We start from the raw sequence: 27639 nt of genomic DNA, 5'->3' as shown, positions 1-27639 counted from the left end.
AAACCAATTTACAGGGTAAAACGTGTTTCAAATCCACAAAATTACAGAGAAAACCACCCAAACAGCTGATGTTCGTCATATTAACAATATTACAGGGTTTATTCCAACATGATCTTAACTAAAATACCATAAATATCTTAAATATCACTGATTACAAAAAAATATATTTAAATGAGTTTATCTGCATATTTGTATTATGTGTTTTGTGCCTTGTATCATTGGACACACGAAACAGAAACGTAAAAACAGTACATAAAAACAACCTTGCAAGCAATGAAAGAAAGAAATAACTTACTCACATATAATAACGAACATAAACACAGCTTCAAATTTCCATCATCAGGACTAAAAGCTCTGTCTCTGCAGGGTTAGATATCTAACTGCAACACCGATGAGTTAAATTTCCCAACTCTTTACACTTGGTAGTTTTGTTCACCTGTCAAATCACAGCGTTTCCTCCAAACAATTTCAGACACAATTCGACATTTGGCATGAAACCACCCAATCTGGCAAGAGTGTGAGCCGGTGTACGCTGCTATTTTTAAGGTTTTCTTCATGTAGTTCAGTAATGTGAGGATCATCTTCTAAACAGCGTAAAAATAACAAACAGATAAATAACTTAATGATCAGCTCAGAGCTTCACTAACTTTAATTCAGAGCTCAGCTCGTGTGTTTATGGAGTTTTAAACACGGCTCAGCCCCTCTCTCACCTGTGTGTGTTTATGCGACCGGTGCTGGCGCATGATAATGATGAGGTAGTGTCCGAATCCACTCCTGTTTTACCACTAATTAGTGAACTTATTAGTATCTCCCTAAATAGCGCAACACTAATGAGGGAGTAGGGAGCCATTTCGGTCACAGCCGAGGTGTTTTGATTTCTCTGCAGGACAGAGTTAGACCAGTGTTTGATTCTCTTCGTTGACAGTTCTGTTCCGCACAGCGCTCCGCAGCGCCATCTAGCAGTATGGCGGTATGAGAGAAACGCATACTGGTTCAAGTTCACCCCGCGGTATACCAAATGAACCGGTATATCACCAAGCACTATCTGCGTGTATAGTGAATTTCATCAAATTCTGATTTTTTTCCATAGCATCCCATTCAAACGTTTTTCAAATTGCTCTACAAGTCATAATTTTTTTACCTAAAACTATAGAATTTACCATACATGCAGAACCTGTAGAGACGTTTCGAACTGATCCGATTTTTGTTTTTCCGTAAAATTATTGTAAATAAATAAATTTTCCCCATAGGAATGAATGGAGAATTATATGTATGTATGGAGAAGATACTGGATACTGGAAACCAGCTACTAGGCAAACCACACACTCTACACACTAGGGGTGGGCAATATTATATCGTATACAATATATCGTGACACAGAAATATCATGGTATTAAAAATCCATATCGTGATAATAGGGATGTTCTGTCTTAAAAGTAGTTTATTATTTACTGTGAATCTTTAAGTATTATTTAATTGTTTTAGTTTGCAGTTTGTATGCATGCACTAAATATTCTGCAATATTATTTGCTGCATTATATTTTTTATGCTATATTATTTATTTTGCCACATTATGGTTATTCTGTTATACTATTATACTATATTCCTGAAATTAACGATTATTTCTGTTTTCCTATATCGCCAAGTATATCGTTATCGCAAAAATACCCTGAAATATTGTGATATTATTTTAGAGCCATATCGCCCACCCCTACTACACACCACACTACACTACACACACCCTATATTACACACACACACACAAACACAGTGTGTACAAACCAGAGTACAGACTAGCTAGTCAGTAGTATAACACTGTCATATGGGGAGACATGTTTTGGCACATTTTCCTTCTTCAATCTAGCTTACATTTATTCACATCAAACTACTTTACACACTCCACCTCCAAATGCCTCCGGATTCATTTTGCTGCTCATGTCGAACAGCTAAAGTTGATCCACTGCTAGACGGTGCGCACCTTGGGAGTGCCTGCCTCCCTATCAATAGCCTGGAGTCAGATATTGCAGCTGTGATGTCTTTGGTGCTTTGGACAGACAGAATCTACTGTATGTCTTCTTTCAAATACCCAGCAGAAGAGACTGCTCACTTCCAGTGAACTACAGTCAAAAGTAAGATGCCTACACTAGCTCATATCTCACATGGGTGTCTTGCCAGCAGACTGTTCATATCTATTTTTTTCTGACAATTAATTGAGGAAATAAAGTTAAGGACCATGAACAGTATCATGGACAGAAGACATTATCTTTTTAAAAAAATCCAAATTGCCCTTATAACAAGAAAAAAGTTGAATTGGAATGTTAATTTAAAGTAATATAAAAGTTAAAACTAACAATATATACAGAAGTAGTGTGGAATGCACATGCAACACAACATGTCAGATGTCTGGTGTGGGCTGCCACCAGTGACTCTATTTTCTAAACACACACTCTGTTTCAACAGAACAATGCCAAGCATGTGCATGTGTTTGATATTAAAGAGGCAATCCATATTATTTTGTTTCTAAACTGAAAGCAGAAGCATTTCTCAGTGGAGAAGGGACACAATATTGTGATTAATGGTACCAGTGTGCTGCTAAGCCTAATATATTAATTCTTAAAACTGGGGAGTCAGGTCGCTTTTCGCAGGAGTTCTTCTGGCCATATCACGCGTCCTTACATACGTACATCACATGTACAGCCTCTAAAAGAGGATCCGGCTCAGTTTTACTGAACACAAGCAGCTGGTGGAGCAATGGAGACTTCAGAAGGGGAAACTCAGACCTCAGTAGCTCATTCACCGATAGTAAAACAAAGAAACGAAAGACTTTAAAATAATTCTTCTGCATGTTCAGTGCAATTACCAATTCTTACCAGAGAGGACCCTAATCCCCCAAATCCCAAAAGGTATGGACATCAGCTTTAAAGTAGCACTATAGCAAGAATTGGTGTTACTTGGTCTTGGGCTCCCCCTAGATTTGGGAAGTAAAATTTGCACTTTTAGCCACCCCCCAACAGACACATATTTTTGGACAAGCTGAAATCTGAGAGGTACAGAACCAGTTTTCTGAGCAGAAGTATTATGTGGACTGATATATTGATAGAGTTATATTATAGGTTCTGGAAGGCAGTGCCCACTATAGCAAAGACAGATACAGCAATTCTTCATCAGCATAATGTAGAAGCTCTTTAAGATAAAAATGCTACACATAACTCTGCTTTAAATGAAAAACACCCTACTGGGCATGGTTTTCAGAGTTCTATAATTTACTGAAGGAATGATAAGAACATGATTTAACATTTCTGACCCGTTAATACCAGACAAACCCCATGGGAGGGATGATATTGATAAGCAACTCAAAACAACATTCCATCAATAAAGATGATCGATAATTATTGAGAATAAGGGTGTGACGATAAATTGAACACTCATGAACTCTATAAATCGTATGACCTGAGAATTGATTTTTGAGCTGCTGGTTTTCTGATCTCTGGTCATCAGCTTCAGATTTGAGTCTCTGGACTTCAATCCTCCCGGGCTCGACCGCAGCTCATCAGAAAATGGGACAACATGCACAAACATCTAGATCAGGGGTTCTCTTTATTTGGTTTGGGTTTAGAACCAAATAAAGAGTATGTCAGAGCAAGATATATAAAAATATATTGCAAAGAAAAGAAAAACTCTTTAAAGTGGTTCATTTGTAATAAAACCATGGAATGGAGTCATACTGAGTAGATCTTTTGAATAAAACCCACAGAACACGCAGAAAAGAACCTTACAAACCAGCTCACATCACCATACTGAAGCCCAGAAGTATGGAGCTTTTGTAAGTGGATCTCTAAGACACATATTTAAACCCCTCTGGTCTAGACTGAAATGTCATTAAAGCAGGGGTTCTTAACCTTTTTCTCACTGTGCATCACCATTTTAGAGTTTAAAATATTTACTTCACCTCAACTAAACCCCATTTACAAAACTAAACAATTGGCAGTAGGGTTGGGCAGTATCCACTTTTTTCTTGCCGTCATACTGTCATACTGTGTCAAATCATTACTGCAGTATAAGTCATTACCAGAAGAAGATTTGCATAAACTGGCAACAATATCATAACATTCTGGGTTATAAATTTTTTATAGTATTTTATTTCCAATTTTTATCCCATTTACCCCTAATTTACAAGGTCAATTACCCAACCCATTCATTAGGACTTCCCCTATCAGTAGTGATACCACAACACCAGGAGGGTGAAGACTACCACACGCCTCCTCCGATACATGTGAAGACACAGTCTCATCCTCCGCCTCTTTTCAAACTGCTGATGATGCAGCAATGCAGAGTAGCATCACAGTGCACTCAGAGGAAAGTGCAGTGACTCTGTTCTGATACAACAGCTCACAGACACCTTGTGCTGATCGACATCACCCTTTGGAGTGATGTGGGGAAAGAGCGCCACCCAGAGAGAGCAAGGCCAATTGTGCTCTGTCAGGTCTGATCATAGTGGCACATGCCACATCCCAAAGATTCTCAATGAGGTTAAGATCTGGACTCTGTGGTGAACTCTCTCTCAATCCATGTGTGAAAATGATGAGCTCATGCTCCCTGAACCCTGAACTCTTTCACAATTCCAGCCCCATGAATCCTGGTATTGTCATCTTGGAATATGCCCGTGCCATCATGGAAGAAACATCCAAAAATTCATTGATGGAATAACCTGGTCTATATCCAGTATATTCAGGTAGTCAGCTGACCTCATTCTTTCAGCACATACTGTTGCTGAACCTAAACCTGCATACCAACTGTAGCATCAACCCCACATCATTTACTTACTTAAATCCGGATGGCGGCCTCAGTTACTAAAACTGTTTCATGCAGTTGTTTTAATAGTGATACAAAAAATGCATTCAGCAGCTCATTAGCTAATGGTTGCACTCAAAGACAAAGCTGGGGGTTAAGCAGTAAGCAGTGTTGGGAAGTAACGCATTACATGTAACGGCGTTACGTAATCAGATTACAAATTATAAGTAACTGTAATCCGTTACAGTTACTGCTTCAATAAATGGTAATCAGATTACAGTTACTCTGCTAAAATTAAAGGATTACATTGCGGTACTTTCCTATTTTTTTGCTCTTCCAACACTGACAAAACGCAAATAACTTTTTGCGTTGAAATCGCTCTGATATGAAAGGGAACTGTCTGCCCCTCGTCCCATCTCGCTGCACACACACACACACAGGGAGGAGGGGCAGACAGCGGCTCCGCACACACAACGAGACGAAATTAAGTGACATTTTGGTCAACGAATAAAAACTAGACGAAAATGTTTGGCAGGGACGAAATCCAATCAGATCTGATTTAGTTCTGTGAAAGGTAGGGACCAGTTAGGAAGAGATCCAATCACTGCTACTTTAGCGAAGGTGGAGAGGCGGGATAAGCGGGGTACTCATCCAATCAGTACCCGCCTCTCCTTCAGTAGCGTCGCGCGCTCAGTTACAAACCCGGGAATTAAACTGTCGCTACGGAGCTCGACGGGAAGTTAACTCGACAGTGTTCAGCAGGGAGAGAGAGAGGGGAGAGGCGATATATTTCTCCTTTGACGTCGCGAAAAACAAGATAACGTGTAAACCGCGTGGAGCGACTCCATCTCCAGTAAAAAACACCACTAATCTTTCAGCTTCTGCAGACCAGAGTCACACAGATCTCCATGCAGAGATCCGCGTTTTAATACTGATGTTATTTCATGAGCTGATAGTGTGTTTAACTCGGCAGTGCACTAAAACACAGAACTGATACAGAACCCTAACTCATTAAGATCAGATCATCTGCTTAGTCTCACAGTGGGAAAGATATAGCTAGTGTTAAAGCAGGAACAGGTCAGAAAGGAACTCAATAATATATCCAAAATAAAACAATAAAAAAAGTCAATCTATGAACCCAAAAGTCTGTGTAAAGTTCCTTACAGCACTTTCTCATAAGTTTCTCACTTTAACTCATGAAGTCTCTCAGTACATCCCGAGAGCATCTCTACAGGACAGTGTGTGAAGGTGTGTTTTTGATCTCATTTATAGACTGTAGCTCCAGTAGGTGTGCTGGGTTACTGCTGGAGATAAAACTAGATCATTTAAAAGCTGTTTTTGCATCTACAGCTCTGTTTAAACTATAATTTAACTATTCAGTTGTTTTATGACCTGATTTCTAGAACAAAATTTTAAATGTAAAATATATATAGTCACACACCTATAATAATAATAATAATAATATACATTAAATCATATATAAATATATTTCACATTCAAACATTAACAATATTACTCAAGTGGTTATTAAACGTTTCATTTCATATAAGTGTATAGTTAATAATTCAAGGGAACTGATGAAAATGCATTTACATTTACACCCTTTACATTTTAGTCGACTAAATTTACTGTAATTTTAGTCGACTATATTCTTATGACATTAAGTCGACTAAAACTAAGTTGACTAAATTACTAAATTGTGACTAAAACTAAATGCTATTTTCGTCACAAGACTATGACTAAGACTAAATCAAAATTTGTTGTCAAAATTAACACTGGTGGCAAACCTGCAAATAGATAGCTTACGGTTGTTGTTACATTGTTTGGTTTTAAATTGTTTTATTATCAATTTATAGAAGTGTTTCATAAAATTGTTTGATGAAATGGTTTCATAAGTATGTTTATAGAGTGATTGAAAAGGCTTTTTATTTGTTTATCTATTTGTTAACTGGAAAGAAAAATAAAACAATAATATGCAATATGTGGTTGCTACATTCATTCAGGCTTAAAAAAACGACAATATTGTAAGTAATCCAAAGTAATCAGATTACGTTACTCACTTGAAGTAATGTAACTGATTACGTTACAAATTACATTTTGAGTGATGTAATCAGTAATCTGTAAGGGATTACATTTTAAAAGTAACCTTCCCAACACTGGCAGTAAGTGCATAGTTTCCTTCGCTAATCAGAGATCTGAGCTCACATTTCTGTGTAGTCTTAAATTACTGTAAAATGACTGTAGTTTATGATGATATTGCTTCTCCTGAACTTCTTAAACTGCGTCTTGTATTTTTAGAGGTCGTCACTTTATCAGTGAAATCACACTGCAGTATATCATTTAATGAAACAGTGATATTTACAGGGTTCCTTTGTTTTATCATTCTATCATAAACAAGATGTACATTGACTAAAGCGAGGGTTATCGAGTGCAAACTAAATATTAATTGATGCTTTTAAAGGTTAAATCAGGAGATCGTACTGAAAGCGAATACACTAACTCTCCGTAATTAGCAGACGACAGTTAACCGGCAGATTGGTGGCCTATTTTTCCAAGCAGCCAGCTCTAATTATATTTCAATTAACAAGCTGCCATTAGGTCTGCACTGATCAATAGCTAAACATATGAGGGGTAACACTGTCATTATTAGGATATATTATGTCATGCTTCAACATTTCTAAGTAAGTAAGTGGGTCAAAAGCAGTGGATAATGTATGGCTTATTCTACAGTAGATATATAAGTTCCTTCATTGGCTGATTCTGACTGACATCTGGAAGGATATTGCCACTGTAAGCCCCATCATACCAAGCAGGTGTATATAATGGAATATTGCTACCACTACTGTATCATGTACAATAGCCATATGAGCACACACACGCAAACACACACACACACACACACCCTAAGGGACATTTTCTGTAGACGCTTATGACAGCATATGGAGACGTAGTGTGGTAAAGACAGTCCAGATGAGCTTTGTGTGGGAGTGGACGGACACACTTGAGTGGCTGCACTCAATTCAGTGGTTACGGACGCATGATCGATTTCAGGTGGCCAAGATGGCAAGCAGGAAAAAATCTCTACCTGACATGAAGCACAGTGAGCGCTAAATCAATGTTCAATTCATACACATGACCATTATTGACTCTACCATTTATTATGGTAGAAAATGGACGTTAAAAAACATGTCCAAATGTAGCAATCAAAATGACATAGTTTAAGAATGCTGAATCAATGTTTAAATCACAAATATGAGCGCTGTTCAATCAATAGTATGTAATGGTTAAAAACGAATGCTTAAAAGATGTCTAAATATTTCAGCTAAAACTATTTTTTTTTGCCTTTTCTTAAAGACATTGCTTACAGAATCTAGAAGCTGTTCTGTCTATGGTTTATTACATCGTACATGACAGATAATAAATAAAAATAAATGTAAAAGAAACTGTTCTTTTCTGACACCCCTTCTGATATGTCCTGTCTATCAAAAAACAAAAATGTCCTGTTGGATTAAAAGCTTTAGGGCCCTATTATACACCCTGCACAAGACACGTCATGATGTTCATTCCTATCTTACACCCCTTTAACAGTCCATTTTCATGCTTTGTGCGCACGTCATTACAATAGCATTTACAGAGTTCAGTAATAAATCTACCCTGATGGGTGTGGTGGTCTGGAAGTGAGGTGTGTTCAGGTACATTTGTGTGTGTTTCTATTTTGGCGGTGGAAAACACAGGAGTGCCACTGACTGATTAAAACCCCGACAACAGTCAATCTTAAGAGTCCATTCCTATAGGTGTTCCCAGCACGCTGTACACCTTGCTTATTAAACAAACACACTGACAAACCTGACCTTTAACTTAACAGTAAACAGAATAAAGAATAAAATAAAATTGCTGTTCCCTTAAATAAGCTGCTGGCGTATCTTCACAGCGTGAAGTATCCGTCAGTATCTGTCTCTGCTGAGACGCACAAAAGTGCTGCGCTGTTAAGATACGAACACCCCAAAGTCAGAGCGCAACCGCCTCTTAAAGGGAATAATAACTGACACACTGATTGGTTTATTTCACGTTACGCCCAAAACACACTCATAATTAATTAAAAGCTGTGCAAGGTAAATTTTAAAAATATAGAAATAGAAAAAGTGCACTAAATGGTGTGTCAGCCATTTAGTAGTGATGTTTGCTATTTCAATCAAACATTATATTCCCTAAACAGTTCACTATCAAACACCCACACAATATATCCATCACAAAATGTAGCATAGATAGGATGTACAATACAATTTTTATTGTATACCATAATGCAGTGTGGTGGTGTTGTGTCAGATGTATTCAGAGTGGCATAAAATAAAGATTTTTTGTGTAGTCGTTCTAGTCAGTTCACTACATAGTAAATGCATATAAATATATAGTGAATACTGAACAACTTAAAGAGTAAAGCATTGCAAACACATTATATTGACTGTCAGAAGTGTTTAAGATACATAAACTACTGTGATTCTCATTGGGGTAAAGCACTAAACATAATAATAATTTGTATATTAGGGAAACATGGGGAGTACATGCTATTAGAGTAATTATGAACAGAACGTGACTTTTTGTCCTGATAATTCCCTATAAAGGACTGAAGATTTGTAAACTAAAAGGAACAACATTTCCATCTAATAATCCTGGAGCTTGTGAGGCTCCTCTCTCTCTTTTTGCTGCAAGTCTGTAACACTGAGCTCTGACCACAGCCCACATATTTACATCTGTTATGATGACTTTCAGTGTGCTGTTTGTGAAAGTGTGAAAAAGGACCAAAATAAACTGTGTGGTGAGTGTGCCAACACGCTAAATCTTACAGTATTTTTAACCATAATATATCAGAATCTGATTCCTTTAAAAGTTGTTTCATATTCATTATTTTATAATCTCTACAATAAAAATGCTTATATATTCACAACATTACGTTACATTTTGCTAAAATAGGCCAGCTTGTAAACTGACTGTATATTGTCATACTAATGGTTTATATTAATGAAAAATATTCATATATATTCATAATATATATTATGCTAAAGAATAAAATAAAAATAGCACATATAATGGTTTTGAGAGACTGTTTCATCATAACATTTTTAATGGTCTTTGTGACTGCACTTGAGAATCTTCTTCAGAACATTATGTCTCAAACAAAAAATGTAAGTAATTAACTCTTGACGAATTCAGCACAGCTGTTAACTGAAAGCCTGAATTCCAGGTGACTCTCCATCTTTCTGTAAAGCTGTCTGAGAAAATCCAGCAAAGATGTGCAAAGCTGTCATCTAAGGAAGAGGTGCTGCTTTGAATAATCAAAAATATAAAACTTACTCTGGTTTGTTTAACAATTTTCTGTTTACTAAATAATTATGCATGTTTTTCATCATAGTTTGGATTGCTTTAGTATTAATTTACAACATACATTTTATGTTAATAATGAAAAAAAACAGAATTTAAGGTGTCTTCAACTTTTGACTGAAAACTATCTGAACCACTTTAATCAAATCACGGTTAAACTGAATTTTTTGATGCGTTTTAATAGTTTAATCCCTAAATGTGATTAAACTGAATTGTAGTCAGACATTTACACCATTGAAAAAAAAGAGAAAAGAAGAAATCAAAGAGGATTATGGATTCTGAAGCGCTCTAATCTCTGACTAAATGCAGAGTGTGAACTGAAGTGAGCTATGAGCTATGTCATGATATGAAATGTGAGGCAAACCCTCTCTCTCTCTCTCTCTCTCTCTCTCTCTCTCTCTCTCTCTCTCTCTCTCCGTCTCTGACCCTAGCTCTCAGTCTCCTCTGGGCAGACTTGGACTCAGTTGAAGGCCTGGGACTGCACCCACCCCACCCCCCTCCTCTGCTTGGTCTAATTAAGAATAACCCAAGCTGAGAGAGTATATTATTGAACAGTGAAGGCTGCCATCTCCCCTCCAACTACATCCACCAAGGACCTCAACACACACACACACACACGCACAGAATCATTCCAACCTCAACCACTGAAGTCATGGCTAGAAATTCATGCCCAACACACTCACACACACACTCACACACACACACACACACACATGCACTGTCTACCGTAATATGGGCAACAGTACAAAGCAGGCACATGGCATACAGAACCCGTCTCAAATATATAATTCCGACCTGGACTATATTCTAATCAAGAACATCAGCAAGGCCCCGAGATGAGGAGCAGGAAGAGGAAAAGAAAGGGGAAGAGGAAGGGGAGAAGAGAATGAAGTGAGGTTCAGTAAGTGTATTTACAGTTGCTTGCAAAAGTATTCATACCCCTTGAACTTTTCCACATTTTGTCACATTAAAAGCACAAACATAAATATATTTCATTGAAATTTAATGTCAGACCAACACACAAAAAAACCTGTTGGAGTCTACAAAAGACTTGAAATAACTATGATAACTATGTTATCGACTTATTGTATTTTTATTTTTTAATTTTTAACAGCAATAATTTTTGCCGACATCTCTTAATAATAAAAAGTTAGTTAGTTTAACTGTAAAATGGTGTAATAGTATTATTATGCTAGTATTTTATTACTGTGGCACATTGTCTTAAAGCACCTTTGGGCGCCCAGAAGCAGGAAAAAGCATTTTCTATAGTGCTCCTTTAAAACGACAATATTATCGTTTATCGCTATTATTTCTGGAACAATATATCGTCCTGAAAATGTTGTTATCGTGACAAGCCTACGCAGGACAACGACCCTTAATATAAAGCCAAGGCTACAGTGGAATGTTTAAAAATGACAAAACATATTCATGTGTTAGATTGGCCCAGCCAAAGTCCAGACCTGAACCTAGTTGAGAACTTGTGGCAAGATCTAAAAACTGCTGTTCACAAACACTCTCGCTTTCAGTCACTAGACGTGCAAAGCTGGTGGAGACATACAGTAAAAGACTTGCAGCTGTTACACACTTAAGAAAAGTAAGTACAGATTTGTACTTAAAAGAGTACAAATCTTGTCGCTGGTGCTGTACCTTATATTGAGGTACAAAAAAGTACCTTTCAGTGAAAGTCCTTTTTTGTACCCATGTTTTTATGCCAGTAAAGATTATAAAGATTATAAACATTTTAATCAACTAAATATGTGTCAAGAACTTCATGATGCAAAATTGTCTGGCTCTCAAATAAAAAAATGTGCAAATAAAATATATATTGTTTATTAGTACAGTGGTACAGAATACAGAATGTACATTTTGTCTGGTTAAATGGTACAAATTTGTACTTATTGCTGTTAGGAATGACTTTGTACTTCAGAGGGCACAAATCTGACCCTGTAAAGACCAATATTGTACCTTTGAGGGTACAATTATGAACAGTGTACCTTTGAGTACAAAAAAGTACTCCTTTCTGTTTTTTAGAGTGTATGGCACCAAAAGGTGGTTCCACAAAGTACTCAGGGGGGCTTAATTTTTTGCCCAACACACTTTCCAGTTTTTTATTTGTAAAAAATGTTTAGAATCATGCATCATTTTCTTTCCGCTTCACAATTGTTTACCACTTTGTGTTGGTCTTTCACGTTAAATTCCAATGGAATGTGAATAATATTTATGTTTGTGGTTTTAATGTAACAAAATATGAAAAGTTCAAGGGGTATGAATACTTTTTGAAGCCACTGTATATGAGTTATTGTGTGTATAGGTGTGTATATAAGGAAGAGATAGCTAAATGCCACGGAAGGGATTTGTGGAGGATCATCTGGGGTCTTTGGAACAGACAAGACGAGACGTTAGCGTGAATCTCAGCAATCAATGGTGAATAATAAGGGCACGTGGATCAGCTCCAGTGGCAGCTTCTCCTCTGCAAGTCCAGAATGTAATTTATTCATAAAAATAAAGAAGATATTACCCTCTACTGGACAAAGCCTGAAGCCCACCGCTGAGCAAGAAGCCGTACCCTTAATAACATCAGATATGGAATACTGTTAATGAATAAATCTTTTCCGTGTTCTTTTCTCCTCTGATCAGGTTCAGTCTAGGATTTAATTTGGTTTGGTACAAGAGCTTTACTATATATGTGTGCACTTCATTACAAGCCCTTGTAGCCTTGTATATCTGCAGGATAGTAGCCAGGATGAGATCCAGGATTTTGTGCAGATTTTATTTATTACTATTGTTATTTATTTCTATAAATACCACAAGACTTATAGCAGGCAAAACAACAACTACCTCCTCTCCCTCCCTCTGCTCCACCTCCCTCTCCTTTTCTGTTCAATAAATGAAATGTGTGTCTAAATTAATGCTTTACAAGCCCCCGTAGAGGTTTTATAAAATGATAAAAACTAATCCTTGGGTGTGTGCCCTGTGTGTCTTTGTGTGTATGTGTGTGTGGTTTGGCTGTGTGTGTGTCTCTGTGTGTGTTTGTAGGTCCTCCGACCCTGAACACAGTTGAGTTATGGCATTCGGCATCTCTCGGATTACTCCTTAATATTTCATTGCATGAAAATCCACGGTCATACATCTACTGCAGGTGTGTCACTATTAATCACACTCTACACGAAGGAAAACCAAGGCTGTCCACTCAGCCAGGCAACACACTGAACAAGCAAACACACACACACACACACAAACACTCCAACACACACAAGAGCAATCAGAACTACACAGTAATGACTGCCAATATGAACCTAAACTTCTGCACAGAATTTTTACTATATACTGAAGGTTAGAAAATGTACATCTTTATTTTACTAAACTGTTGAACTGATTTTACTGATAATTAGAATCAATAAAATCAATAAAACTAGACACAACTGACTTCTACCAGTCCTGCTGAATCTATACATCAAATAAATAAAACATTTCCAGCGTATTGCAATTTATTCTTGCTAGAATTGCAGCATGCTCTCGTCATCTTGGTGGTTTTATGTGGTTGGTCAGGATGATGAGTCTCATTCTCATCTTGACTATTACTACAAGTTTTAGTCTTGAAACTAGGAAGCAGCTGTCCCCAGGGTCAGGTCCACAGTCTGTTTTAAGAAAAATACTACAAGGGCAAAAGCAGCCATGGCCAAATTCTGCTTCTGTTTGGGCTCCATTGTTAATCTGTTTCTCGCAAATGTCCTCCATAAGCATGATTGGAAATAACGTCAAAATAAATGTACAAGTTTTCCAAATTGCTTCAGTCTTTGCACTGCAATGGCAAATTGTCAGACATTAGACATTTAAAATAAATTTTCAGATATTTAAAAAAAGGTATTTTAGTGGATGTCCAACATAAGCCATCATAAAGTCTGGAAGAAGATTAGGTGTTTGTTGGTTTTTAAACATATCAGTCTGAAAACGTTTTCAAATAATAAAAAATGAGTTAAAGTATTAAGGTCAACCTCACTGAGATGCAGCAGCAGGACATGTATATATTGTGGCTGTTAACAGTAAAGTGTTAACACACATGATTGATTTGGAATCGTCCCATTGAAAACACTGTGTTTGAAAGCGCAGCAGCAAATTTTTAGCGTTCTGTGTTAAAGCAGCTTCACTCTGCACAGATGTACGTCAAAGAAGTCTAAATCAGACAGCTCTGACCAATCAGAGCAGACAGTGTGCTCACAAAGTTTATTGGTGCACATTTTGGAGCGTTTAGGTTTATGCCTGTGTGAAACCAAACCAAACAGAGGGAGAAACGCTCCATAAAAACCAACTCATCAACTAATCCAGACCATAGAACCCAACTACAGGTGTAAAAAACGCTCTTTTATACTCAGCAAATTAAGTTCTAATTCAGGAATCCTCACAACCAAGCTGAGATGTTTACAATAAAGTAAAAAATGTTCCCTCTATCCAGTTTGTCCAGCACCACACAATGGCAATATCTCCTCTAAAACATACAAGTATATTCTAGTATTTTAATTAACACCACTAATATAAATATAATAGCATTTCTTATATTCATTCTTTTATTTACATGTAAATATCCACTATCAAAACTTGTTGTGATTAATTACAGTTAATCACAGAATATTGTTGTGATTGATCTGATTGAATTTTTTTATTCAATTGACACGACTAGTATATACTGTATATAGTGTATGTACAGTATATAATGTATTTTTATTAACCTTGATATGAACAGAAACAAGTCTATGCTTCTTGCCTCCTTCTGAATACTGCATAGACACTTACTAGGGCATCAGTACAATCTTAACTAGGACTGACCTAGTTAACCTAGTTCTCTCTCTCTCTCTCTCTCTCTCTCTATCTATCTATCTATCTCTTTTTCTTTCTCTGTTTAACTTCCTACAATTTCGTCATCATTGGTCTCTTTCTCTTCGTCTTTTCACTCTAGTTTTCTATGAACACAGTGAAGGTCTGGCAGCAGAGCAGCACACACTTGACCGTTCTCAGTTACTCTCTGATCCTGGCTTCTGCGCCGTGAAAATCCAGAAAAGCCTTTTCAAAGAATCTCAGATATTTACGGCTGACTGACTGCTCACCTGCTCCCCACTCATATGAGGACACTGACCACCAAACAGCCTTACTGTGACAGAACCAGTACCAGTCAAAAGTTTGGACACACTTCACTAAAAGCTTCATTTTCATTGGCTTAAAGATAGATATAGGCAGTTATGAATACATTTTAGAAAACTAGAGTTAATTTACATTTTTTATCTTTATATTTATTATATTATATTTTATCTCATCTTCAAAGTCTAAAATATAAAAAAATCTACAAAAATCTGACATAGTATAAGAACAGATCCTAGTTTGAAGAAATGAAATAAAAATTACCAATTTTACACTTGTTCAGCACTTCTTGATTATATTGTGTAATAATTTGAAACATGGTTTTACATGGTCACTATAAGGTAATAATGTAGTGTAAAATGAAGGTATTTGCTTCAAACCAAATAGCCTATAAACTCTCAGAAGAGTAACTATGGAAGATTAGATTAGATTAGATTAAAACAATAGGCAGATTTTAATTTGAATGTAGTCCATCTTCCAAACTTTTGTTATGTCCTAAAGTTTGAAAAGCAAACCTTATGAAACAGAATTAAAGCTAATTTTATTAACAGGCAGGGGTCTTAACAGCGGTACTGATACAGTGATGTATTGTTTTGTCTGTGCTGCGCTATTGATAAGTGGCTTCAAATGTCAATTTTTTTTATTTTTTATTTTACAATCATGTATTTTGTTTTCATTTTTTTTTCTGTAAGCTTCTTTTTTGTTATGTCGCAGAATTTGAAAATATTTTTGTGTATTTGTGTTCTACCTACTCATTTTAACAGCAGCAAAACTGATTCACTGCCTTATTGATGTTCTCTTTTTTATCCTGGTTATTAGCATCTGTTCTAAGCCTGTGGATAATCTTGGGCTTTAGGAAGTATTTAAACTCCAGGTAAGAGCTGTTTTTGTTTAAAGTTGTCTAAAGTCTAAGTAACACAGAGAAATGATTTAACAAAATGTTGAAGCGTAATTACCTGCTAACAGAAACTGATGAAAGTGAGAACCTGGAAATGTGATCCATTAGTCCTGTTTAAGTTGATGTAGTGCAGCTACTTTGGAATAAAAATGATAGTTCCAAACACTACTGACATCACTTTTAAAAAACCTGGCACTACTAACACATTTTGGGCCCTAATGGCCAGACACACGACAGAGAGGCAGGGTCAGAATCAAAATGACAGCAAAAGATAAAAAATATACCAGAGATAGATCAGACAAAAAGAGTTAATCACGTAAAATTCAAACAGGTAAAATGGTTAGGAAAAAGAGAAGAAAGCACAAAATATTTATTTTTAGGCAAAAGAGTACTCAAAAAAATCCAAAAATGAGTCTGTAACTACAGAGAATAAACAAAAAAAGGCTAGGTATCTGGGCTAGAAACTGGGTGAGGAGCTACTGAAAACGAGGGTATATATAGTAACAGGAACAGGTGTGGGCAACCAGAAGCTCGTTGAGTTAGAACACCATAGCGTCATGTGATCAGCAGAGTACAGATGGTCCGGTGTTAGTGAATGCTGGGAGTTTGAGTCATTATTGTGTGTATCTGAGTTCATAGCATAGCAGGCAGACTGACAATGTCAGGACGTCCATTCCTATCTCAGCTGGTCAAGCAGGTCAAGGACGCACAAGGACGCATCAGAGTGAGCACACCAACTTTTACAGCAACAATAAACAGAATACAAAATGAAATAACATTATTTTTTGACACACAGGTCATTTGTTTTATGAGAAGCACGGAAGTGCTGCACTGTTAAAATACCAATCCGCCAAAGTCAGAGCTTCTCTGGCTCTTAAAGAGAAAAGGCAAGTAACACTCTAGTTGGTTTATTTCATGTTTCAACGCCCAAAACACACCCATAATTAATATTAAGAGAATTAGTACATGCCTTTTGCACCTTTTAAGATTTGTAAGGCATACTTTTTCATCCCTTTCGATACCAAAGACACACTGACGCAGCCCAAATTGGCTTGCCTATAGATCGCTAAAATCTTTTTTTTTTTTGTATGCATGTGCAAGTGCATACTGTATATAATCAACATATCGCTCACTCTTATGTGCAGCCTTGAAAACTCCTCTTATTGGTCACTTTCCACTCCTTCTAAATACTCAGCTGCCTAACTGTGCTTACAGCCGTCTGGCCATATCCCCCATTTATTACACATTCTTTCCAGTTACTTAAACAGTAATCACTACTTTATGTGTCTCTTTAAGTAAACTGAGCTTGATGACTTAAATAAATGAATAGAGAGCAATTAAGTAATCACTAAGTAGTTACATAATGAGTATAATTAGTACTGAAGATCATCACTTTGCTTGGACATACACAAAGTTAATTTACAGCATATTAAAAGTAATGAACATTCATAATGTATAGACAGCTCAGCTATGCGCACAGTGAGGCAGCTGAATATATTGAAGCAATCGAAACCAGCAAAAAGAAAGCCAAAAATAGTTTACCTAAGGCTGCACAGTAAAAAAAAAAAGTTGTGTTAATTAACATGGACTAATGCATACGTGCTAATAAGTCTAGCACATTCTTAAGCAATTTCTTCTATAAATAAACACAAATTAATTCATTAGCAGTGTAATAGATAGCAGCAATGCGTAAAGTATATTAGTTATGAACTAATGGCAGACTAAAGTATCAGCTAAAGCAACATTATGCTCTATTTTTAGCATTAAATAAAATCATCTAAGTCATGTTGATGCTTCACTGACTGTAAAATAGAGATCAGCATATCTATCGTTGCTGCCCTGAACTCAGCACACTGTCGCAGCTCTATGTAACTCTGGCAAAGAAGGCAGGCAGGTCTGTATTATTTGTATAAAATCCTGTAATAATACTCTTCCATGTCATTTTTCATACTCATAGTCTCTCAGCTTGTCCAGAAATGCATATGTAAAGTGTTTCCTGTGTTTTTCAAAGTGCAAATTAGATTTCTTGACTGTAGATAAAGCCCAAGAGCAAAAATGTAAATTTTCGCAAGAAATCTGGTGTGAAATGGACTTGGGATTTAGTGAAACATGATAATGAGTGCAAACTTTTCTCAAATAATCCACTTCTATTCACACCCAGAATTCTGAAATATAGTGCTTTTATCAGATGCTCCCAACAGGCTTACACTGTTAGCGATAGGGGCATAGCAATTCCCAAGAAATGGCTATTTTTACACCATTAACAAGCTCAAAATAACTCTATTATAATAATTCCACATCAGTGGAATTCTAAGGGTCCTGACATTTAAAATGAGGCACTGAGAGATTTAAAAGTGCAATAGTAGTTTATTAAAAACACTGTTTAGTCACAATAAGTCAACTGAAGAGCACAAACAAATGTGTAGGATTGGGGAACAGATAAAACTAATTTTGTGTAAATGCGGAAATTGTGAAATTGTGGAAATTCCAGATGTTGCTGAAAATAGCTCTATAATATTAATGTATTTCTAGTATCTGAAGGTACAAAATACTTGTATAAAATACTTGTGTACTTTTAGTGCCTTTTCAGTGCCTTATTTTAAATGTCATGGCCCTAAAATTATACCAATGAAGAGTGGAACTACTTTGAGCTTGTTAAATGTGTAGAAATAGTCATTTCTTTGTCTGGGAAACACTATGCCCCTATCACTAACACTGTAAGCCTTTTGGGAGCATCGGATAAAATCGCTGTATTTTGGAATGCTTGCGGATAGCGGAGGTGGGCTATTCAACAAAAGTTTGTACTCGTTATCCTTTTTCACTAAAACCCAAGTCTATTTCACACTGTAGTTCTCCTTTAACAGTAGGCTTGTAGGGCCGTGTGCAGTGTAACACATCCAATCCACCCCCAGACATCACATACTGGCGGCAGCATTGTGGAGGGGCAGGGTGGCTGTAGCAGCTGCCATTTTTAAGAGTGCAAAAGAAAAAGGTGCCACAAATGGTCTGAAAACCTGCTATTAACATACAGACTGAGAAGCTGCTCTCCAATAACCCGTTTCAGCACTGCAGCTAATGAAGTAACACCCAGAGAAGCCTGGCTGTACCGGGTCTGCTCTGCTTAGAAACACTAATTATGTTCGGACATTTTTGGTATGGAATTCACAAAACCCTGCTTATTAGATTATATGATTTACCCATTACTTAGTGTTTTTGAGTTAGAGTTAGGCCTGTCACGATTAGAATATTTTGTGGGCGATATATTGTCCCAGAAATTATTGCGATACACAATATTTTTGTCATTTTATTAAAGTTTTTATAATCTATTTTTGTCATTTATAGACTATTTGTCTCCTGCCATTTTCAACCAGTTTTAATGGTACTGTTTATCTTTTTCAGCTTGCAGTGGACGTGCACAGAGAATAAAGGGCAACTGAGAGCAGTGAAGTCCAAATGTCAGCTTAATTTGTCAGCTGTATATGAACGATCCTTTACTTTAAAACAGGTTTCAGTGACGTAGCAGTTGAGAAATGTAGCCTCGACTTTAGAACACAGTTAGTGCTCTCCTCCAAGCAATTTGAAAAGAGGTAATGGATGACTTAATGTAATTTGGAGTAACATTATGCTAGCCTTCTTAGCATTATGCTAAGATTCTTAGTCTGGCTATAACCATGCTGATATATATATTACATTTTCAATTCACCAATGCACGTGCACAACCAACGCATCACACATAAGCAGGATATCTAAGGCAGCCTTCATGTCTACGTGAATGTGTAATTAACAACAAATATCTTAATATCTTGCACTTTAAATGGTTATTTAATGGTTCTTTTAATGGTTCCTGCATGCATGAAATAACGTAAAGAAAACAAGTTCAATATTTGGTGGAATAAACCACCAAATGGCATGTTCTCCTCCACCAGTCTTGCACACTGCTTTTGGATAACTTTATTCAAGCAGTTCAGCTTCCTCTTCATTAAATTCCAGAGGTTTTTAATTTGGTAAAATCAAAGAAACTCATTATTTTTAAGTGGCCTCTTATTTTTTCCAGAGTTGTACATTTATACACTGACATTACATGTTTTACCCTCAAAAATGCATGTTTTTAAAAGAACCATAAATCTGGGTTTCTTCTTCTTCTTCTTCTTCTTCTTCTCTACCTCTCTCTATATCTGTGCCTCCCTATTCATTTCACGACAAAGGATTCCGGCCAATTCGTTGCGCTCTCCCTTCACACCTTCTCTTATTCCACCTGATCTTCTTCTGTCCATCGCTCCACCCTTCCTCCTCCCCTCAGCCGCCCTCCACCTCTCCGTCCCTGTGGCTTCATTATCGCATGCAAAACAGCACATGACAAAGATACACATCACACAAGGAGGTGGACTGCCGAGACCTTTCCCGCCCTCATTCCTCTCCTTCGCTCTCCTTTCTTTCTCACTGGTGACAGTAGGTGGGGAGCAAAGACCAAGAGTACAATAGAGGAGGGATAGGGGTCAGTTTGATGAAGGAAACTATAATACCTCTTTATCAGTTCTCCTATCAAGTGTTTCATTTTCCCTTCTGCCTCCACGACTAGAATACCTTAGTGGTAATTGTGAGGAGATAAATAAGAGCGTATGTCTTCTATCCAGTCTCACTCTCTCTAAGCAGCAGCCTCTGCATGGAGCAGTGCTTCACTCGGCCATTGCTTCACTCGCTGGTTCTTAGAGAGGAGTAATCCTCTTCCAGCCTCCTGTCCTCTCTGGGTGATGAACGCGCTGGCGTAGGCGTCTCTGATCACTCTGCGTGGGACGAGTTTTGTGGCGGGGAATTATTCTCAGACAGTCTAATCTATTAGTTCCTCTGTATGTTTCTGGAAGGTGTCGTTTTAGTGTGCCGTGATGTAAAGAGAGGGTTTGTAAGGAAAACTGAGCAGAAATACCATGTCTTTTTTGTGGCATGATTTTTCTCATATTTAAATCATCTGATAAAATTAGGACACCCAATAAACAAAAAACAGTGTAATTTTAACCTACTTAAACATATGGACAAGGGGTGGGCGATATTGTCGTCAAATAATATCACGATTTTTAGGGTACTGATAATGATATTCTTGAAAAGATTGATATAAAAAAAAATGAACCTCTTCTCACTCAATGTGTTTTCTTTCTTATTGTGTTTTTTTTTACATTAAAAATGTATTACTGAAGACATTAAGACTATAAAGGAACACATATAATTATGTAATACAGTAAACAGTAAAAACAGTGTTAGTGTTAGTCCTCCACATTAATCCTCTGATCTAAGCCTGATGAACTGAGATGGTGATTTGAGGTAATTTAATTGGGATGAGCTGGAGCTTCACAGCGTGAAGGAAAAGCAGCAAATAATGTTCAGCACCTCCAGAAACTCCTTCCTTCAAGACGCTGAGAAAACTATTCCAGGAGACTCTCCCTCATGAAGATACTGAGATTAAAATACCAAGAGTGTGCAGATCTGTCCTCAAAGATAAATGTGCTACTTAGAAGAATTTTGATCCAGTTTGATCCATTTGTGTGAAAATACTATACTATATATTGTAAGATAAATATTTATATTGTAATAGAGATGTGATGATGGGATTCATATATATTTATTTAGACAGCACAGTGTGAGCTCCAGGTTTAAAAATGTCTTTCCTGAGAGAAAACATCTTTCCACGAATCATCTATTAGCCAAATTGGTTGGTAAGAAATTTGAATCAGAATCAGCCTAAAAAAAAGCAGGAATAAGTCAAATATATATGTTTTCGAATATACTGTAAGCAAAAATGTGACTGGTACTGCTATTTAGAGTTACCAAAAACATACTACATTTATGGCAAAAATGTATGAATGGAATGTAATTTATTAAAAAGTTTTCTTTTTTATTTTAGTGCTTTAGTGCTTTTAGTGGTAGAAAAATAAAGTCATACATAACGTTACATAATTTCAGTAGCTGTATCGCTAGTGTCAAGTCCACAAATCACAATGCATCAAAGCTCAAGTATTTAAACAGTTTAAACAGTTTGAACACTTGCAAGCCAAGAGCTACCATGAACACACACACACACACACACACACATATATATATATATCCTTGATTTCTGATAATGCTGCTGTCAGGGAAGAGTTGTGGATAAATGTGGCCACTGTATTTTATGTGCCCATACTTTAGCACACCCACTGGCCTTGGCACTGAGCGCTGGGCGCAGCCTCTGGTCCACGCAGGGCTCGCTCTCCCTGGGCCAGGCAGCAGCTGGCCACAGGCATTCCTGGCACCTCCAGGAGGGTCTGGTTTCGAGCCCAGCTCTCTCTCTCTCTCTCTCTCTCTCTCTCTTTCTCTCTCTCTCTTCCTGAATGCCTGGGGAGGTCTGGTCTACTTCTACTGAAAAATTAGACACATCTGTTCGCTCCAGCAGCTGGTGGGAGGGCTGGGGGTAATTGTCACACCTGATTGGGCAGTTAGTGCAGATTAAAGGATCTGATTGGTGGGCTGGAGGGATGCTGGGATTTACTGGATGCTTACTGGCAGCTAACCACTATTATTGGTTCTGTCAGCATCGAGTGCATCGCTCATGCTAACAGTAGGCTTGATAAATACACCTGCTCCAGGCAGGCAGCTTGGGCCAGCTTTACCTGACCACCAGCTATAAATGTGACTGCCTTAATGCTATTCTACCTACCTATATATATATATATGTTTGAGTGAAATTTATTTTTTTGTTTTATTCTATAAAATACGTACAACATCTCTGCCAAATTCCAAATAAAATAATTGTCATTTAGAGCATTAATTTTTGCAAACAATGAGAAATGTCTCAAATAACACAAAATATGCAGAGCTTCCAAAACTTAAATAATGCAAAGAAAACAAGTTCATATTCATAAAGTTTTAAGAAATCAATATTTGGTGGAGATCAATATTTTGGTGGTAATCACATGCATCTAGGCATGTTCTCCTCCACCAGTCTTACACACTGCTTTTGGATAACTTTATGCATTTACTCCTGGTGCAAAAATTCAAGCGGTTCAGCTTGGTTTGATGGCTTGTGATCATCCATCTTCCTCTTGATTATATTCCAGATGTTTTCTATTAGGCAATATCAAAGGAACTCATCATTTTAAATGGTCTCATTTTTTCCAGAGCTGTATATATAAATATATACAGTTCTGAAAATGTTAAAATAAAATACACCTCATATTCAATAGATATCATACTGAAACTGAAAATAATGTTACATCTCTCTTTATCTGTATGATGATCAATGCCCAATTCACATCTGTTTCTAACTTAGTCATTTTGTCCCCATTTACCAACAGCACATCATAAACCAACACACTATACCACCAGAGTCAGGTGCAAAAAAGACTCCACTAATTACCAGCTTATGGCCCATCTTACAGCCACACAATGCCCATCATCACACAATCATGTGGTTGCACTTCTAAATTTGGTCCCATGCAAGATACTATCGAATGCAAACTTTCACACTTCTGTCGAGAGCTGTGGAACCAGTGCATCGCTGGCCTAGAAAGAGAAATCTCTTATGGCTGAAGTAGTCAGTTCTTTGACATCATATTTCTGGGAGACGAGGACAGGAGCACGCCGCGTCGGCTATGTGGAGAACGAGTCCCAGCTACACTAACAAGACGGAATGAAATCTGGCGTTTTCCTCATAACTTTAAAGCAATTTCCATCAAATACATAACTGAGTTTGATTATAAATTATTTTGCATATGATCATAGGATTTGGGGGGTTGTGTGTGGTAGGGGCCATTATCTGTTACCATAGAGACCTGCTCAATTCATTATTATTCATTAGCCTTAAGTCCATCAAACGGCAATTCACAAACGAGCGATTCTTACAGCCGCAAATGGTTTCAAATTAAGGAGGATTAAAATGAGGACCTGAAATGAGCACGGCCAAGAAGCTGAAGAAGCTGCTCGAGTCCCACAACAATATCCACAGGTCAGTGTTATCACAGTGCCCTCTGCCATGCCGTTCCGGTACAGTGATGCGGACACGATAAGGTCACCTACACCCCCTTCTTTACAAAAATATCCATATTTTTTTTATATTATTCATTCAGTCAAAAAATATGATGTCATGATGCACGTTGTAATTATAGTCATGGCATATCATTATCATTCTATTAATAAATACTGCATCTCCGTCACCTGATACCATCAGTGTACACATCAGCAGTCAGAAAAATAAGGCCACCGCTAAGCCAGCACATCAGGGTGTGATGTTTATTACACAGTATTTCTGTGTGTGTGTGTGTGTGTGTGTGTGTGTGTGTGTGGATATATGCACATTTCTGTATTCCTACATCTGTAAAGCTGATATTTGGAGACACAAGGATTTTGTATTACATGTGTATATATACATGACGTGTATATATACATGTATGTGTGTAATCCGAACTTGAATATAAAGCAGGATATAAAGAATATAAAACAGAAATGTATAAATACTTGTAAAAAAAAAAATCACACCATACGAAGAACAACTGCCAGCTTCAGATTACGTCCAAATGTAAACTAAAACAGCCAAAAATGTAGATACATGTTATTTGCACCATAGAGAAGATATGCAGTACACATAATTAATATTTAGACCACATTTAGTAATTTACTTTTTATCCTTCAAAATGCCTCTTTAATCCAAATACAAATTTCATTCTAAGCAGAAAAAGGTCAGCATAGTCAGATTGGTTTTAGAATAAATGACAGACTCATTTATTAATGGAAGGCATTACTACATTTGGTTGTGTGGGTGTGGGTGGGGCAGTACCCCCTGCTGGTACCTACCATGAGTGCATTTTGAATGCCGCTCAGGTTGTGTTTATTCAATCTGAATAACACTAGAGTCTCTCCACCACAATACAGCACTGACTTCCCTAATTATGTATTACTGTGCAAAGATGCACTCAAACATTAAAATGCACATTGCACTACGGATGCTGGTGGATAAATCTTTCTGTCCATCTGTCTCTGCATCCCTCGCTCACTTTTCATCAATCATCTAGGCTACATGCAGCAATCGGTACCCCCAAAAAATCTGATGCTATGCACACAAAGAACTTCCTCAAGCACCTAACAGCTGCATGTTTGATAAAGGTGCTGAGGCCCGAATAAAGGCATTAATACGCTGAGCCATGGCGCCGGTGGTCCGGGACATATTTCTGCCTGCTGTCTGGATGGCAGCACAAGGTTGCGACACAGGCTGCAGATTTACGGGCAGGTCATGACGAAATGATCACAGTCGCATTGGGAGGTAATAGGACCATCAATAAGCTGTGGGCTGGGTTGTAAAAATAGTACACATAAAAAAGGCGTAATTGTGAAATTTCTCCATTGAAACTCTCACATCAGATCTTTAAAAAAGGCAGAGGCCATCTGAGCAGCAGGCCGGCGTGCATCTGAGAAAGAAGAAAGAATCCGCGCCAACTTTTCTGGGTGGGTCGTGCAGACAGAATCTGGCGTTTGTTTTGACGAGTGACGATGTGATGCGACATGACAATGAGGAAAATAAAGTCTTTCAAAGATAAAAAATGCTTTTTTAAGTAGAACGGCTGCGTCCCCAGACAGCTGCAAATCAGTGCACTAAGCTTCAGGTGACAATTTGCTTTTATGTGCTTTCAGCTCATGAGCCTGTCAGGGGTCTCTTTGTCTTTTTTGCTTTTTGGAACAAGACTTATACAACAATATAATTATAGTGTACTTTAATAGTTCTTATTATGCTTGACTTTTAAACTTGACCTCAGTGGTCAGAAGTCTGAACAGGCACTCAATGAGAAAACAGCCTACATGAAACCGTTCTGAAGGTGTGTGTATGTGTATTTATTAAAGACACATTAGGGTGATACTATTTGCTATAAATTGTTCTATTTTAGGGTCAGGAGCCTGTTAAAAAGGGCATAGGGTGCACACGCCTAGGTCTTACTCAATGCTGCTTACTAACTGAGAGAAAATGTTTAAAAGGCACAATTACAAAGATTCAATCATTGTAAAAGTAGACTCGTGCACAGATTAACCATTTAATAAAATATATATTATTGTGCAACTGAGGGGTTTTACAAATGGTTGTACACCAGTGTCAGAAGCCCATAAAATTGGTATAGCTCTTTACTTCATATAAAACTAAAAGAGGAGAAAAAACAATACTGCAAATCCTTTGAGCGGATAAATCATATTTACATTCAGTCACTGTAAAAAAAGTCTGTAGATAATGAAGTCAAATGCGTTTCATTTGGCAAGAATCTGTTAAAGCACACTGGCACTCCACTGAGTGAACTCTCTTCTGTGTAAATGGCGATGAGAAGATAAAACAAGCTCGGGGCAAGTATCTCCTCAACTTCAGAGGAAAATTAAAGGGAGCTGCCGGGGGCCTGTTTGATAAGATGATAGCTAAAATGTGCCAGCTGTGAGGAGAGAAAATCCCGGGCAGTGTGGGGGTACATGAGTCAGTGTGAAAGGAGGAGAAGAGGGTTAGCTAGAGGAGACTGAAGTTGACTTTTTGTTTGAATTTGCTGTTCAAGCTTAAACCGTAGTAGAACTCCAGTTTTACTACAGTTTTACTGTACAAATTAGGACATTTTATGTAAAACTGAGCAGAACCCTCAGTTCAGCGGAGAAACGATAATAATGCTACCAAACGAACAGTGGAGAAAAGTTTCCTAATGTACAAAAACACTAAAAATGGCTGATACTTAAATTTTAACCACTTTTACCCACTCTTTAGTGCCACTTCAAGCTCTTACATGGTTCATTAGTCAGAGAGAGGCTTCATACCTTTCGCAGAATCCACTGGTCCAGGATCAGCAAGCTCCACCAGAGCAGCCTCATGGCACCTTCCGAAAGCGACCTCCCACTGGATATTAGTCCCGTTGAGTGGACATACACCGAGCACGCTCAGCCAACAGGGGAGAAAAAACACCGCACGCGCTGTCTGACAGGTGTGTGAGGATGCGCGTGCTTTTTTTCCCCCGTGAAACAGTAGTGATAGTAATAGTGCAGCACCGGGGTGAGAGTTACAGTGTGAGGAGAGGGTTCAGCTGCTGCAGTCCTGAGAGCGGCTCTCATACACATCCATAGCGCTGCTGCTGCTGCTGCTCTGAGGAGGAGCGGAGAAAAGTTGGAGCGCGAGCGGAGGGAACTTGTGGAAAACTGATGTTATCAGCAGCGCGCGAGCTAAAAGCCCGCCCCCCTCACGCGCACCGAGAGCGCGCGGCGCGAGAGAGGAGAAAGGAGAGAGAGCGGGTTTAACTAAACTCATTCAGTGCTCTCTCTCTCTCTCTCGCTCTCTCTATATTTCCTTCTTTCTTCTCTGTCTCTTTTATTTATTTTTGTTTATCTCTCTCTTCCTATTATTTCTCCACTTCTCGTTTTTGGTCTCTATCTTTCTCTATATCTCGTTTATTTCTCCTTTT

At 37.7% G+C, this 27639-nt stretch overlaps 1 protein-coding gene across 1 annotated transcript in view; it reads right to left on the bottom strand.

Annotated features, from left to right (window-relative positions):
• Positions 1-27403, bottom strand: part of LOC103047719 (neurexophilin-2) — a 92083-nt gene extending 64680 nt beyond the window's left edge. The window contains exon 1 of the mRNA XM_007253394.3: positions 27002-27403. Coding sequence (XP_007253456.2) covers positions 27002-27055 — 54 coding nt within the window. The 5' untranslated portion in view covers positions 27056-27403. The remainder of the gene's footprint in view (positions 1-27001) is intronic.
• Positions 27404-27639: the final 236 nt, after the last annotated feature.

This window comes from Astyanax mexicanus, chromosome 5, assembly GCF_023375975.1.
Source record: "Astyanax mexicanus isolate ESR-SI-001 chromosome 5, AstMex3_surface, whole genome shotgun sequence".
Classification (NCBI taxonomy): domain Eukaryota; kingdom Metazoa; phylum Chordata; class Actinopteri; order Characiformes; family Acestrorhamphidae; genus Astyanax; species Astyanax mexicanus.
Note: the sequence above shows the minus strand (reverse complement) of the source record. Positions and strands in the feature narration are given on the sequence as shown.